Source organism: Mustela lutreola, chromosome 8 (genome assembly GCF_030435805.1).
Source record: "Mustela lutreola isolate mMusLut2 chromosome 8, mMusLut2.pri, whole genome shotgun sequence".
Taxonomy (NCBI): Eukaryota; Metazoa; Chordata; class Mammalia; order Carnivora; family Mustelidae; genus Mustela; species Mustela lutreola.
The window spans coordinates 97,979,962-97,994,317 of NC_081297.1; the positions used below are offsets into that span (position 1 = coordinate 97,979,962).

General features: G+C 36.3%; 1 protein-coding gene across 2 annotated transcripts in view; it reads right to left on the bottom strand.

The window, feature by feature from the left end:
* Positions 1–2,528: 2,528 nt before the first annotated feature.
* Positions 2,529–14,356, bottom strand: part of CLEC2D (C-type lectin domain family 2 member D) — a 31,535-nt gene continuing 19,707 nt past the window's right edge. For both annotated transcript variants that reach the window (XM_059186171.1, XM_059186170.1), the window contains exons 6-9: positions 11,816–11,929; positions 10,398–10,582; positions 5,409–5,512; positions 2,529–3,879 (exon numbers count right to left, since the gene is read on the bottom strand). In XM_059186171.1, coding sequence (XP_059042154.1) covers positions 3,741–3,879; positions 5,409–5,512; positions 10,398–10,582; positions 11,816–11,929 — 542 coding nt within the window. In that variant the 3' untranslated portion in view covers positions 2,529–3,740. The remainder of the gene's footprint in view (positions 3,880–5,408; positions 5,513–10,397; positions 10,583–11,815; positions 11,930–14,356) is intronic.

Genomic DNA, 14,356 nt, shown 5'->3' on the forward strand with positions numbered 1-14,356 from the left:
TCCTTTCTTCTCTTCTTCTGGGATTCTTATAATACAAATATTACTCTGCTTGCTGGCATCACTGAGTTCCCTTAACCTATTCTCATTTTTTATTATTCTTTTTTCTTGTCCTGTTTCATTTGACTTATTTCTGTTATTCTCTTTCCAAGCTCACTGATCTATCCTTCTGTTTCATCTAATCTAATATTTATTCTCTCAAATGAATTTTTAACTTCTGTAACTCTTTATCTCTGCTTGGTTATTTTTATATTTTCTATCTCCTTCTTGAGGGTCTCATTGGATCTTCCACCCTTTTCTGAAGTCTAGTGAGTATCTTTATGATCATTCCTTTGAATTCTATATCTGGCATATTGCTTATCTCTATTTTGTTTATCTCTTTGGCTGCAATTTTGTCCTGTTCTTTCATTTGGTCCATATTCCTCTGTCTCCTCATTTTATCTAACTCTCTGTGTCTGTTTCTATGCATTAAGAAAGTCAGCTACATTTCCTGCTTTTGAAAATAGTGACCCTATGAAGAAGAAGTCTGTAGTGCAATGCTTCCTATGCATCAGAACTTGGTGCTTCAGGGGTGTCTCCTAAATGTGTTGTGTGTACCCTACTGTTGTGATTGAGATAGATTTGCCTTCAGGTCAGTTTTCTTCAATGGCTATCTTTGCTTGCTCTGGACAGTGTTTGGTCTCTGTGATGTTAAGGGGCCAGACTGGGTCTTCCTTGAGCTTGAATTGAGTCAGCCCAAATGCCTACTCTCAGCTCACTTGCCAGAACTATGGTCACACTGAACTGCAAGATGCTCTTTCTGCATTGTTCCCCTGAGAGATTTTCATTGGTGGGCTGAGCCTGCAGTCAGACTAGATGTCTGTTAGGGTTGCAGTGACCTCAAGTTGCTGGAGTCTCCCTTTGTACTGTCCCTTGTAAAGTTTTGTTGCTTGGTGGGAACAGCAGTCATATCAGATGTCTGCTCCTAGCCCACTCCTGGGGCTGCAGTTGACCTGATATATGTGGTTATCTTCCCCCTTCATCCAAGGCAAGAATCACTCTTAAGTAGTGCTTGTCACACTTGGGGCTGCTTACACAATACCACACTTGTTGTTCAGTTGTGGATGAACTCCTGCCAAGTGAGGCTGATTTGGTGGGTTTCATACACAGGAAATCTAGGGGTAGGCTTCAGAGTGTTAGCAAGTTATGTTGTTGGTCTGCTTGTGGGCAGCAGTGTGGAGGTGCTTTGGAGGAACTCCTACATAGAGGGATGGATTGGATTGGGCAGTCCAAGGAGAATGCAGGGACAGGGTGTGTTGTTAGAAAATCTTGGTGGGAAGTGTTCATGCTGGTTCTTGCAGGTGTTGGTGTATTCAGGTTGGTGGGGTGGGAGGAATAGAAATTGCTCCAGTCAGCTCCTTTGTTCTTAGAGAAGTCTCCAAAGATCCTTAATGTTCCTGTGCTTGCTCTGAGACCAGTAAATACACCTTCTTGAATACTCCTGAATACATCTCTCAAACCACTGCTTCTATGCTGTGTCTTGGTGAGATTGTTTGCTATGTTGTCCCTTTAAGGGCATGGACTCGGTTACCTTAGGCTTTCCCAGAACCAAGTCCACTGATTTTTAAGGTTCCCAGTGATAAGCTTCACTGATTGTAAAAACTCACAAAATTAAGTCCTTCTAGTCTTTTTTTAAAATATCTTATTTATTTATTGAGAGAGAGAGAGAGAGAGCACAGAGGGACACTGAGAGGGAGAAGCAAACTCCCCACTGAGCAGAGAGTCTAATGCAGGGCTTGATCCCATGACCCTGAGATCATACCCCAAGTCAAAGGCAGACATTTAACCAAGTAAGCCATCCAATGTCTCTAATTTTTTCTTTAAACTTTAATGAAAAGTATCATTTATAATAGCCAAACTATAGAAACAGCTCAAGTGCCCATTGATAAATGAATAGATTAAAAAAGACATGGCATAGTCAGACAACAGAAATAAATAAAAGGCATCCAATCAGCTAAGAAGTTGTCAAACTTTCACTGTTTTCAGATAACATGATACTCTATGTAGGAAACCCAAAAGACTCACCAAAAAACTGCTAGAACTGATAAAAATTTAAATAAAATTGCAGGATACAAAATCAATGTACAGAAATCTGTTGCATTTCTATATACCAATAATGAAGGTGCAGAAAAAGAAACCAAGGAATCAATCCCATTTGCAATTACACTAAAAAAAATAGAATGCCTAGGAATAAGCCTAACAAAGATGTAAAGGATCTGTACTCTGATAACTATAGAACACTTATGAAAGAAAATGAAAAACCCAAAAAGAAGTTGAAAAAATTCCATGCTCATAGATTGGAAGAGCAAATACTGCTAAAATATCTATACTATCCAAAGCCATCTACACATTTAATACAATCAGTATCAAAACACCACCAGCATTTTTCACAGCGTTAGAACAAACAATCCTAAAATTTGATTGGAACCACAAAAGACACTAAATAGCCAAAGAAATCTTGAAAAAGAAAAGCAAAACAGGAGACATCATAATTAAGTCTTTCATGCTTTATTACAAAGCTGTGATCATCAAGACAGCATGGTACTGGCACAAAAACAGACATATGGATCAATGGAAGAGAATAGAAAACTCGGAAATGGACCTCCAAATATATGGTCAACTAATTTTTGAAAAAGCAGAAAAGAATATCCAATGGATAAGAGGTAGTTTCTTCAACAAATGGTGGGCACTTGCTGTGATGAAGACTGGGTGTTATATACAAATGATGGGTCATTGAATTATGCTCCTGAAATCAATATTATACTATATGTTAACTAACTAGAATTTAAATAAAAACTTGAAACAAACAAAGATGTGGTATATAAAATGGAATATTATTCAGCCATAAAAAATGAAATCTTGCTATTTGCAACAACATGCATGAAGCTACAGAGTATCATGTAGGCAAAATATGTCAGAGAAAGACAAATGCCATTTTATTTCACTCATATGTAGAATTTAAGAAACAAATGAGAAGGAAAAAAGAGAGAAAGCAATAGACTCTTAGGTACGGAGGGAAAAATCTGATATTACAATAGGGGAGGTGGGTCAGCAGGTTGGGTGAAATAGGTGAAGGGGATTAAGGGTACACTTACCCTTTATTTTTATATATACATCTTTTGTTTGTTTGTTTCAGGTTTTTATTTAAATTCTAGCTAGTTAACACATAGTATAATATTAGTAACATTAGAGAATGTTCTGAGAGTGTAATAAGATTAAGAAATTAAATAGAAAGAAAACTGTTTCTACTTATTCAATAAGTAATTCTAGAATGAAAACTTTTTGTCCACACAGAGTTTTAAGAGAAAATTTATACACTTTATGATAAAATGCCAACTATATACAAAGAACTTTAGGTTCTAGTCCTGTCCTCTTTTTAAGAGCTTGAATCTTTTTTAAGTTTTTTTTCTCTACAAAAATAGGTTTTTTCAAAAAAGCAAAAGGCAAAAAAAAAATAGATATTTTGGTCTTTTAGGGTTTTTTGGAGGGGGCTGCTCTTTATTTTTTGTGTTTGGATTTTTTTTGAGGGGGTGTTGCTTTGGTTTGATTTAGTTTTATTTAAGTAGGCTCCGTGCCCCACCCAGAACCCAAAGTAACAGAGAATCACCACGTTAAAAAATTTGGAAAGAATAAAATAATATTCTTTCCAATATGCAAAATGAGAAATAAAAATTTACTGGTAGGTTATGATGAGTATATGAAGATCAGATAGAGCTTTGTCTCTGCATCTGGACATACGTGTCTGGTTTGGAACAGATCCACTTCCTCTCTGTGTAATGCCTAGCACTGCTGGCACCTTTGTCATTCAAATAGGCACATTCACCTCCTCCTCTGATTGGAAAACTGCAATGGAAGAAGCAAAGTCAATCAGCTGGCCACCAGATATTTCTCCAAAAGCAGAGAGAATAAAGATAAGAAAACAAGGAAACTGACATTAAATCAGCCTCTAAATGTAAGATACATTATACATGTCATCTCTTTAATACTAAAAATTACCCACTGAGATCTGTATCATTTCTTTTCATGGACAAAAACAACAACAACCAAACAAACCAAAACAACAGAATTTACCAAGATTCTTATAACAAGTAAAACTAGGATTCATACCTAAATCAATGAAAATACAGGGCCCATGCTATTCTCACCTTCTTCACTTTGAGAAAGAGAAGAGGGAAGAAATGATGTTATATTGCAGGTGATTTTTGTTGTTGCTGCTATTCTTGGTTCTTTATTTTCTCTTATGGTGTTCATCAGCTTTTAAATGGCCTGCCACAGACATCTCAGTCAGCATTTAGACTATAAATTTTTCCTCTGTACTGTGTGAAATTGTTTTCATGTGACCTGACTTGCCTACGGTTGAGACATGCTAGCCCTTAATAAAATATATTTTTCATTTCTGTGTGATGAACAATTTTCAGCAACTGAATAGTTGACAATATATTTGCTCCTTTAAACACTTAGAGAATTAGGTGAAGTGAATATTATTATTTCAGTATTGCTGAGGAAGAAGTAAAGGTTAAAACAAAATGTTTAACAAGTTTCCACAATGTGCTAGGCACTACACATACAACAGTGTATAAACATAAGTTCTAACTCTTAAAACTTAGTATCTGTCCAAGATCAAAAAGCTAGTAAGTAAGAACTAGTTTTCAAAACTACGAATGTCTTACCTAGTGCCCTTTTAACCAAAAAATAGTGATATTTCCAATGCTGAAGACTTTTTCATAACCTCATAAAGCAACTTTTCAAAACTTCCTCATGTGCTCAGACAAGAAAACATTTAGCAGAACTGTCTGAATACAAGTCTTCCAGCATTATCTGAAATTTTCCCAGTAATATAAAGACCCGATAGATATAAGATTGAGATTAAATTTGACAATGCCAAACTATATTTGTGCTGACCATTATAATTATGATCTTGTAATGGATGCCATTACCATCACTCATCCCTATGTAAATGGTTGAACACTGAGGCAGTGATAGTTTAATATAATTTAACTTGCATTTATATAAGATTTTAAAGTTTAAGTACTGCAGCCATATACACCAAAATCTTTGATTCTCACATCAACCCTGTGAGATCAATAGAGCAAGTACAATTAATTTTGTACATACTTAAAGATAGTGTGTAGTTTGCTCAACGTGAAAGAGTTGGTCAATGACACACTGTTGTCAAGTTCATCATTCTACCATGCCACATGGTATTGGTTGGAAGAGGTTTCAAAACCTCTACCACCTACAATTTTTCACTTTATTCCTTTATCACTAATCCTAAAATAAAAATTCTTAGAGGATATAACTGGAGAATACATTTGATTTCATGCAAAGTAAATTCAAATACAAATAGTGCTATCATATCTTTCAGAACTTACCAGTTGCTCCATTCAGTGCCATTTATCAATTTCCATGGTTGGCCTAGTTCTCTGCTGAGCCCAATCCAGTGGTCATAAGGCCCTTTATACCTCAGTAGGAAATTCTTTTAGAAAACAAAGATGATATGCATTAACCTGTCATTATCTGACCTCTCCCAGAAGTGCTGCTTGTATGCTATGTTCTTTTTTTAAAATATTTTATTTACTTATTTGACAGAGTGAGACACAACAAGCAGGGGGTAGTGGCAGAGGGAGAGAGAGAAGCAGACTCCCTGCTGAGCAGGGAGCCTGATGTGAAGCTCAATTCCAGGACCTCATGATCATGACCTGGGCCACCCAGCAGCACCTCTATACTATATTCTTAACTGCTCTTACGATTTTCTCCTTTTTAATTTTATATTGTTTTATAATACATAGAGACTAGATATGCTACAGCAACATACACACACAAATATTAAAACTAAGAGAAATTGCTGATAATTTGTTCACTTTTAATTCAGCATAGTGCTACTTTGTATTAATAATCCACAATTTGTTTATCTGTTATATTATTGGTTTCCACCAGTATTATTATAAAGGTTTGAAGTTATTATAAAGGTTGTAATGAAGTTATTATAAAGGTTGTAATGACATTTTTGGCACCTGTCCTGGAATGGATGATCCAGCCACAGTGGATACTTATTGTCAATTTTACTAAATGACACCAAACTCCTTTTTTATGTCATTGTAAGAAATTACACTCACACCAGCATTATAGGCCTGTTTTCCATGCTATACATCCTTGTTAACACTTAGAGTATTTTTTATTATTACAAGTATTAATTTCACTATAATTAAATGTCTGATTTTCCCTTATGATTAGATTTGTGATTTAATGACTTCTTAGGGAAATTTTTACTCTTTTGTAGTCATAAACATTTATTTTTGCTTTTCCTTGAGGTATAGAGTTGGGATACTGACTTTTATATTTTTTTTTCTTTAAGGTATGCATTTACAGCTCTGAATTTCCTTCTTATATTGCTTTTACCACATATCATGAATTTTGGTATGTTGTGTTTTCATTTCATTTGTCTCAAGGTATCTTCTAATTTCCCTTGTGATTTCTTTTTTGCTCACTGGATATTTAACAGGGAGTTGTTTAACTTCAACATATTTCCAGTTTTCTTTCTGTTGATTTCTAGTTTCATTCTATTGTAACTGCAAAAAGAACCTTATATGATTTCAATCTTTTCAAATTTACTAACTTGTTTTGTGGCCTATCATATGATCTATCCCAACAAACATTCCATGTGCACTTGAGAAGAATATGTGTTCTGTTGTTGGGAGGAGTTTTCTGCATGTCTCCTACATCTAACTGGTTTGCAGAACTGTTCAAGACTTCTATTTCCTCACTGTTCTTCTCTTTGGTTGTTCTACCCATTATTGAAAGTAGAATCATGAAGTCTTCAGCTATTATAATAGAACAATTTCTCATTTCACTTATGTCAATTGTTCCTTCATATATTTGGGGTTTGTGTTATTAAGGTACCACATGTTTATAATTGTTAGATCTTACTGTATCAAAATTTGTATCAAGATATAATATCCTTCTTTGTGTCATAAAATTTTTTGCTTTTGTCTATTTCATCCAACAAGAATATAGTCACACAGCTCTATTTTGGTAACTATTTGCGTGTAGTATCGTTTTCCATCCTTTCATTTTAAACTTGTGTTTTTATATCTATGGTGAGTCTCTGAGAGAGAACATACAGATGGATCTCGTTTTGTTTTCATCCAACTTCCAGTCTCCACCTTTTAATCAGATAGTTTCATCCATTTACATTTAATATGATTGCCCATAAAGAAGGACTTGCTTCTACCATTCATCTTTTTTTTTAGTAGGTTCCACTCCCAGTGAGGAATCCGTATTTATTTTTTACACCTCTTATATGTTCTTTATTCTCTAATTTCTCTATTATTGTATTTTTTATTGAGTTGAGCTTTTGTAAGTGCCATTTTTATTCCCTCTTTCTTTTTCTGTATGGATTTTAGTAATTTTATTAGTGGTTACCTTGGGGGTTGCAGTTAACATCTTAAACTTATAACAATCTAGTTTATAATATGAACTTGGTTTTAATACTGTATAAATATTTTGTCCCTATATATCTCCAACATTGTCTTTATATTATTGTCATAGATTATATGTATATTGTGTACATATATGTATATTATATGTATACATTGCAAGCACATTAACACAAATCTATAATACTACATTATGAATTCATCTTGTAAATCTTTTCTGAAAAAAAGCAAGTTACAAACTAAACCAAGAGTATAGCAATACTGGATTTTGTAATTTATCTGTGTGGTTAACTTTATGAGTGTTCTTTATTATTTTGGCTCTGAGTTACTATCTAATGTACTTTTATTTCAGACTTTACAGTTGCTTAAGGATGGGTCTACTACTAAGAAAATCCCTTAGCTGCTGTTTGTCTAGAAGTGTTTTAATTTTTTCCCCATTCTGAAAGACAGTTTCAACAGATACAGAATTATTTTTTTAAAGATTTTATTTATTTGTCAGAGAGATAGAGCATAAGCAAGGAGAGCAGCAGGTGGAGGGAGAAGCAGACTCCCTACTGAGCAAGGAGCCCAGTGTGGGACTAAATCCCAGGATCCAGGGATCACAACATGAGCCGAAGGCAGATGCTTAAACAACTGAGCCAACCAGGTGTCCCAACAGATACAGAATTATTGATCAGCAGGGTTTTTTGCAGAATTTTTTTTTAAAGATTTTATTTATTTATTTGACAGAGAGACAGATCACAAATAGGCAGAGAGCCAGGATGAAAGAGAGGGGGAAGCAGGCTCCCTGCCAAGTAGAGAGCCCGATGCGGTGCTTGATCCCAGGACCCTGAGACCATGACCTGAGCTGAAGGCAGAGGCTTATCCCGCTAAGCCACCCAGGTGCCCACAGCATTTTTTTTTTTTTTAAGATTTTATTTATTTATTTGACAGAGATCACAAGTAGGCAGAGAGGCAGGCAGAGAGAGAGGAAGGGAAACAGGCTCCCTGCTGAGCAGAAAGCCTGATGCAGGGCTCCCATCCCAGGACCCCGGGATCATGACCTGAGCTGAAGGCAGAAGCTTTAACCCACTGAGCCACCCAGGTGCCCCCAGAATTTTTAAAATATGTAATTCCACAGTTTTCTGGCTTCTATAGTATCTCAGGATAAATCAACTATTAATCTTACTAAGGATCCCAGGTACCTGACTAGTCCCTCCTCTTGCTGCTTTCAAATTTCTCTCTTTGGGTTTTGACTACTTGACTCTAATTTGTCTTCGTGGGGATTTCTTTGAATTTATCTTGCTTAGGGATTTGTTGAGACTCTTGGACATGTATATTCATCTCCTTCCTCAACTTTGGGAAAATTTGGGCCATTATTTCTTTACATATTTTTCCTACTTCTTTTTCTCTTTTCTTTCTGAGATCCCTACAATGCATATATTGATTTGCTTGATGAAACTACTGTTCCTTCGGGATCTGTTCATTTATCTTTGGTTTCTTCTCTTTTCTTTCTATTCCCAAACAGGATACATTCAATTGTGTTATCTTCAAGTTGCTGATCCTTTCTTCTTCCTGTTCAAATATGCTTTTGACTCCTCTAGTGAGTTTTTCATTTCAATCATTGTACTTTCAGCTTGAGAATTTCTATTTTGTTCCTTTAATAATGCCTACTTTTTATTGATATTCTCATTTTATTTATATACCATTTTCCTGATTTCTTTTACTTTGTCTGTCTATGGTTTTCTTTAGTTCATTGACCATAATTAGGACAGTAGATTATACATCTTTGACTAATATTTCCAATGACTGGGTTCCTTCAGGGATGGTTTCTGTCAGATATATCTCCCTGTGAATAGGCTATGCTTTCTAGTCATCTTTATGCTTTGTAATTTCTTTGTTCAGAACTGGACATTATGAATATTTTATGTGTTAACTCTGGGAATATAATTATTTTCTTCAAAGATTTTTGAATTTTGATTATTGAGATTTGGAGCCATCTGTTTGTGACTTTTCTAATAATTTTTGGAAAAAGTGTATTCCCAACTCTGTGTGGTCACTGAAATTTTTATTCTGTTATTTTTAAGGTCAGCCAGTTACCAGCCAAAGATTTTCTTAAATGCCTGGCTCCCAAAAGGGGGAAAAAAACCAAGCACAGTTTCTGTAAATCCCTTGGAAATCACTTCAGTTGGAAGGAGTTGAAGAAAAAATGGCAGCCCATCTCTGTATCTTCCCCTCAGCAATGAAAAGCAGCACTCAAAAATCAAAACACAGGGGTACCTGGGTGTCCCAGTGGGTTAAGCCTCTGCCTTCGGCTCAGGTCATGATCCCAGGGTCCTGGGATTGAGCCCCATGTTGGGCTCTCTGCTCAGCGGGGAGCCTGCTTCTCCCTCTCCCTCTGCCTGCCTCTCTGCCTGGTTGTGATCTCTCTCTCTATCAAATAAATAAATAATTTTTTTTTTTTAAATCACAACACATAACCAAAATATTTGAAGAACAATACTCTTATTGGCCATCCTGGTTCCAGCAAGTTTTACCAGGAACATGGCCAGAAGTATCCATGGCTCCCAGCCATGATGAAGTGTGGGGAATGGTAGCCACTGAGTGGGAAAGTTGAAACTCACTGGGATTAAGTAAAATTTACTAACCTCTTCATTAAGTTAACCCTTGGATGCTACAAGACTCCAGAGTTCCAAAACAGTTACTTGAGGAAGTTTCTGCTAGCTCAATAGTTGTACAGATTTAGGTACAGATTCCAGAAGCCACTACTCCTTTTCATTGCTGAGGGGAAGATACAGAGATGGGCTGCCATTTTTTCTTCAACCCCTACAAACTGAATTGATTTCCAAGGGATTTCCAGAAACAGTACTTGTTTTTTTCCCCTTTGGGGAGTGAATTGGGGGGGGGCGTTTTTATTTTTAATTCTAGGTAAAACTATTTTCTTACCAGTTCCTGGATGGTTTCAACTTGAACAAGATCAGCACCGTGTGAGTCACAAAACCTCTGGCTGAATGTCCAATTCTTGAAGTCATCAGAAAAATAGAAACACTTTCTTTGGAAACCAATCCAGCTTTCTGGACATGCAGCTTCAAGACACTCTGATGATATCCGATGCAATTTTCTACCAATTACTAAAAATAAAAACAACTTGCTTTTATATTTTCCTATATATATTACCAAGTGCTTTCTAATACACTTTTCAATGGTCATGTGAAATACTAAATGTATTATCCTTCTTTTTCAAATGAGGAATAGAATTCTGAAAGTCATTGCATACACTACATAATAAATGTCAAAGCTAAGGTTCAACTAATGTCTTAGTGGGTTGATTGAAAAAAGAATTAATAATGCCTTAAACTCTGGACTACTGTTACCTTTCCTTAATGCCAGGTAATCAATAGCAACATTTTATCAGCCTTAGAGAACAGATAGTTCAAGAGCTCTAGATTCTTTCCTAAATAAAATGAGGGGCAGGGTATAGATATCTTTTGTGAATAAGGTTTCTTGAGATGAAATCACCAGATATATGTCTAAATAGTCCCATGAAGATAAAGTCAGTGATATCATTGGGAATGATGGAAAATAACAGGCCCACAGTCCTATTCATATGTAACAGGATTATTGAAAGGCCAGAGAGGTCTATATTTTGTAAGCCACAATGTTTTTGTGGTCCTCTCTTCTTTCTAATATCATCTCAGCCTATGTCCTCACTAACATATTATTTAAAATTACTGAATTCTTGGCCAATATTCAAACATAAACACAATTTCATAAATCATACACACTCAGCTTATACAGCTCTATTTTGATGTGTCCTCCATAAGGATCTGCACACAATACCTTTGAAGTAATTTTAGTTGAAAATTTAATTTAAATTATATTGTACACCTGAAACTAATATAATATTATATGTCAGTTATAGCTCATTTTTCACATATCCTTAATCCAAAGAAAAATTTTTAAAAAGAAAATGTAATTTGAGAGTAAATTTATATATAAAATATACAAAGTATATAATTACATGTTTGTAAATAAAATATATGAGTATATAAATATATATATGTATACCTGTAGAGTAAAACTACATGATAAAAGGCCTAGCAATAATATAAATTAAAGCACAATATGGTTGAAAACTGGGTTCTACCTTATGCAGGCTCTGGTCCTTCTATTAAGCTTGCAATACTATGACCTCTATATTTCACAATTAAAATCAAAGACCCAACTTACAAGGTAATTAGAATTTAACTCAGTGAAATTTTTTAAAAATTAGGAAGTGTAAGGAACAGGAAAATTATCTGTAAGTCCTCTCTTCTTTTGGAAAGTGGATTTCTCTAGATGAACAAAGATTACAATTCACTTACCTAACAAACCCACTAGTATTGCAATCACTATAATTATAAGCAATATGATTATGCATAAAACCAAGAGTCGATTCAGAGTATTGGTAATAGAATGCTTCCTTGGATGCAGATTACCTGGAAAAAAACATAATTAAAAATGTGTTTTTGTTTTTGTTTATATTAAATGCAGAATAGACATCAGGCTAGTAGAAGAATTAACCATCAAAATGCTACTTCCACTCCATTCCTTTCCACTAGAGGGGGCAATTGTCCTGTTATTTTGTGAATTTGCAATTTCCGTTCTTGATTTAATTGTTCACAGAAATTAAAATTGATCTTAACATACAACCCATGAACTGCTTTGCATGCCTCCCCAAAACTAAACACAAATCTCTTGCTGCTTCCAGTCCGCGACGAGAGAAGAATTAGGCACACACAAGTCAGCAGCAAAAGACTGGGAGCAGGGGACAACAGTCGAAAAGGACTGCTGCCCCGAGCAACTCCACCATCTCACTTGTATTGGATAGAAAAGAGTAGCCAACAGAAGGATCGATGGTCAAATGTTAGTCACATCTTCCAGGCAAGCAAGGAGGAGAATAAAGTTTATAGTTAAACAAGCACATTCAAAGGACTCATCTAACTAACAACGGGCACTTCTGGTAAGAGAAAGGAGTGATAACGGAAAAGGGAAGCAGGCGGTTTTCGTTCCACCCTGAGCTGACCGGGCGTTCCCCGGTGCTCGGCTTCCCTGAAGCAGGCTGCGTTCCACCCAGGGAGGGCCGGGCGTTCCTGGCTGCCCCGCTTCTGTGAAGGGGCGGCCTTCCGCCCTGAGCGAGCCGGGCGTCCCCAGCTGCCCAGCTTCACGGTCCTATATCGTCCTTCTCCCCAAAGACCTGTTGCCAGTATATGTATTTCTTAAGGCCATATCTAAATGGGCTTGGTAACTAGTAAAATCCTCCAGAGGTTACAGTTTAAGTAACGAATTGTTCCGAGGGGCAGCAGCAAATCTCATTAAAGTTTCAGACCCAGGTACCAATTTAATAGAAATACAAGAGATTGAGAATCACGTCAATTAAAAAACATTCTACGTAATTCTACATAATTAATTATCTTGCATCTTAAAGAAAAAAGTGAAAAGCAAATTTTAAAAAGCAATCATGGGGGAACCTTTTGATTAAAATGGACTTAAAGGGCACCTGGGTGGCTCAGTGGGTTAAGCCGCTGCCTTCCGCTCAGGTCATGATCTCGGGTCCCGGGATCGAGTCCCGCATCCGGCTCTCTGCTTGGCAGGGAGCCTGCTTCCTCCTCTCTCTCTCTCTGGCTGCCTCTCTGCCTACTTGTGATCTCTCTCTCTGTCAAATAAATAAATAAATAATCTAAAAAAAAAAATAAAAAAATAAAAAATAAAAAATAAAATGGACTTAAAGTGCTTTCTTTTCTAAGTCAAAATTAAAGTGAGATAATGATTCTCCTAAAAGTCAATTTAGTTTGATTCAAGAGAATACCTGGAGGGCCTCTGAACTTGGTAGCAAGCTTCTTTCTCTGACAAAGACAGTATTTAATAAGGATGCTCAACTTAGAATAATTCATTAAGCTGTGTATTTGTTTTGTACAATTTTCTACATTTGCATTGTAGCTCAAAACATTCTACATTATCTAAAACCTCTTGTAAATTTTTAAATATTTTATTTATTTACTTAATTGATAGAGACACAGCTGAGAGAGGGAGCAGGGAGTGGGAGAGAAAGAAGCAGGCTTCCCACTGAGCAGGGAGCCCCATGCAAGGCTTGATCCCAGAACCCTGGGATCATGACCTGAGCCGAAGGCAGACACTTAAGGACTGAGCCACCCAGGTACCCCTAAAACCTCTTGTAAATTTTAAAATCATGTAAAATTTAAATCATTGGAACTTCTGACTCCATCTCTTGGCTACCACACACTCTCTTAGCTCCTTCATCTAGAGATGTTCTTGGCTAAACAGGCATATTTCTCTGTAACATTTTATCCACACTAGGGACACCTGGGTGGCTCAGTTGGTTGGGTGACTGCCTTCAGCTCAGGTCCTGATCCTGGAGTCCTGGGATTGAGTCCCGCATCAAGCCCCCACCTCCGTGGGGAGTCTGCTTCTCCCTCTGACCTTCTCCCCTCTCACGCTCTCTTTCACTCTCTTTCTTTCTCTAAGATAAATAAAATCTTAAAAAATATATTCTATCCACACTAGAAAGCTTTTCATTAACGTTTACCAGATTGACCACTGGTTCATATACGTGCAGGAAAGATGTGAATAACCCTACAAAGGATCCAAAAAGTGAGCTTACTTTGGAATCTAAGCAGACAGAATGCCTGAATTTAGCCAGAGTAATTGCCTGCTAAAACCAAAAATTTAAATAAAGTCAAAAGTCTCCCCCCCAAAATATTCATTCAACATGTCCAGAATACAGTCCAAAATTACTCAGCATATGAATAACCATGAAAATTTCAACTTCCATGGGAAAAGACAATCAAGAGAAGCCAATGGTGAGATGACACAGATGTTGGAATTATCTGACATATACCTTAAAG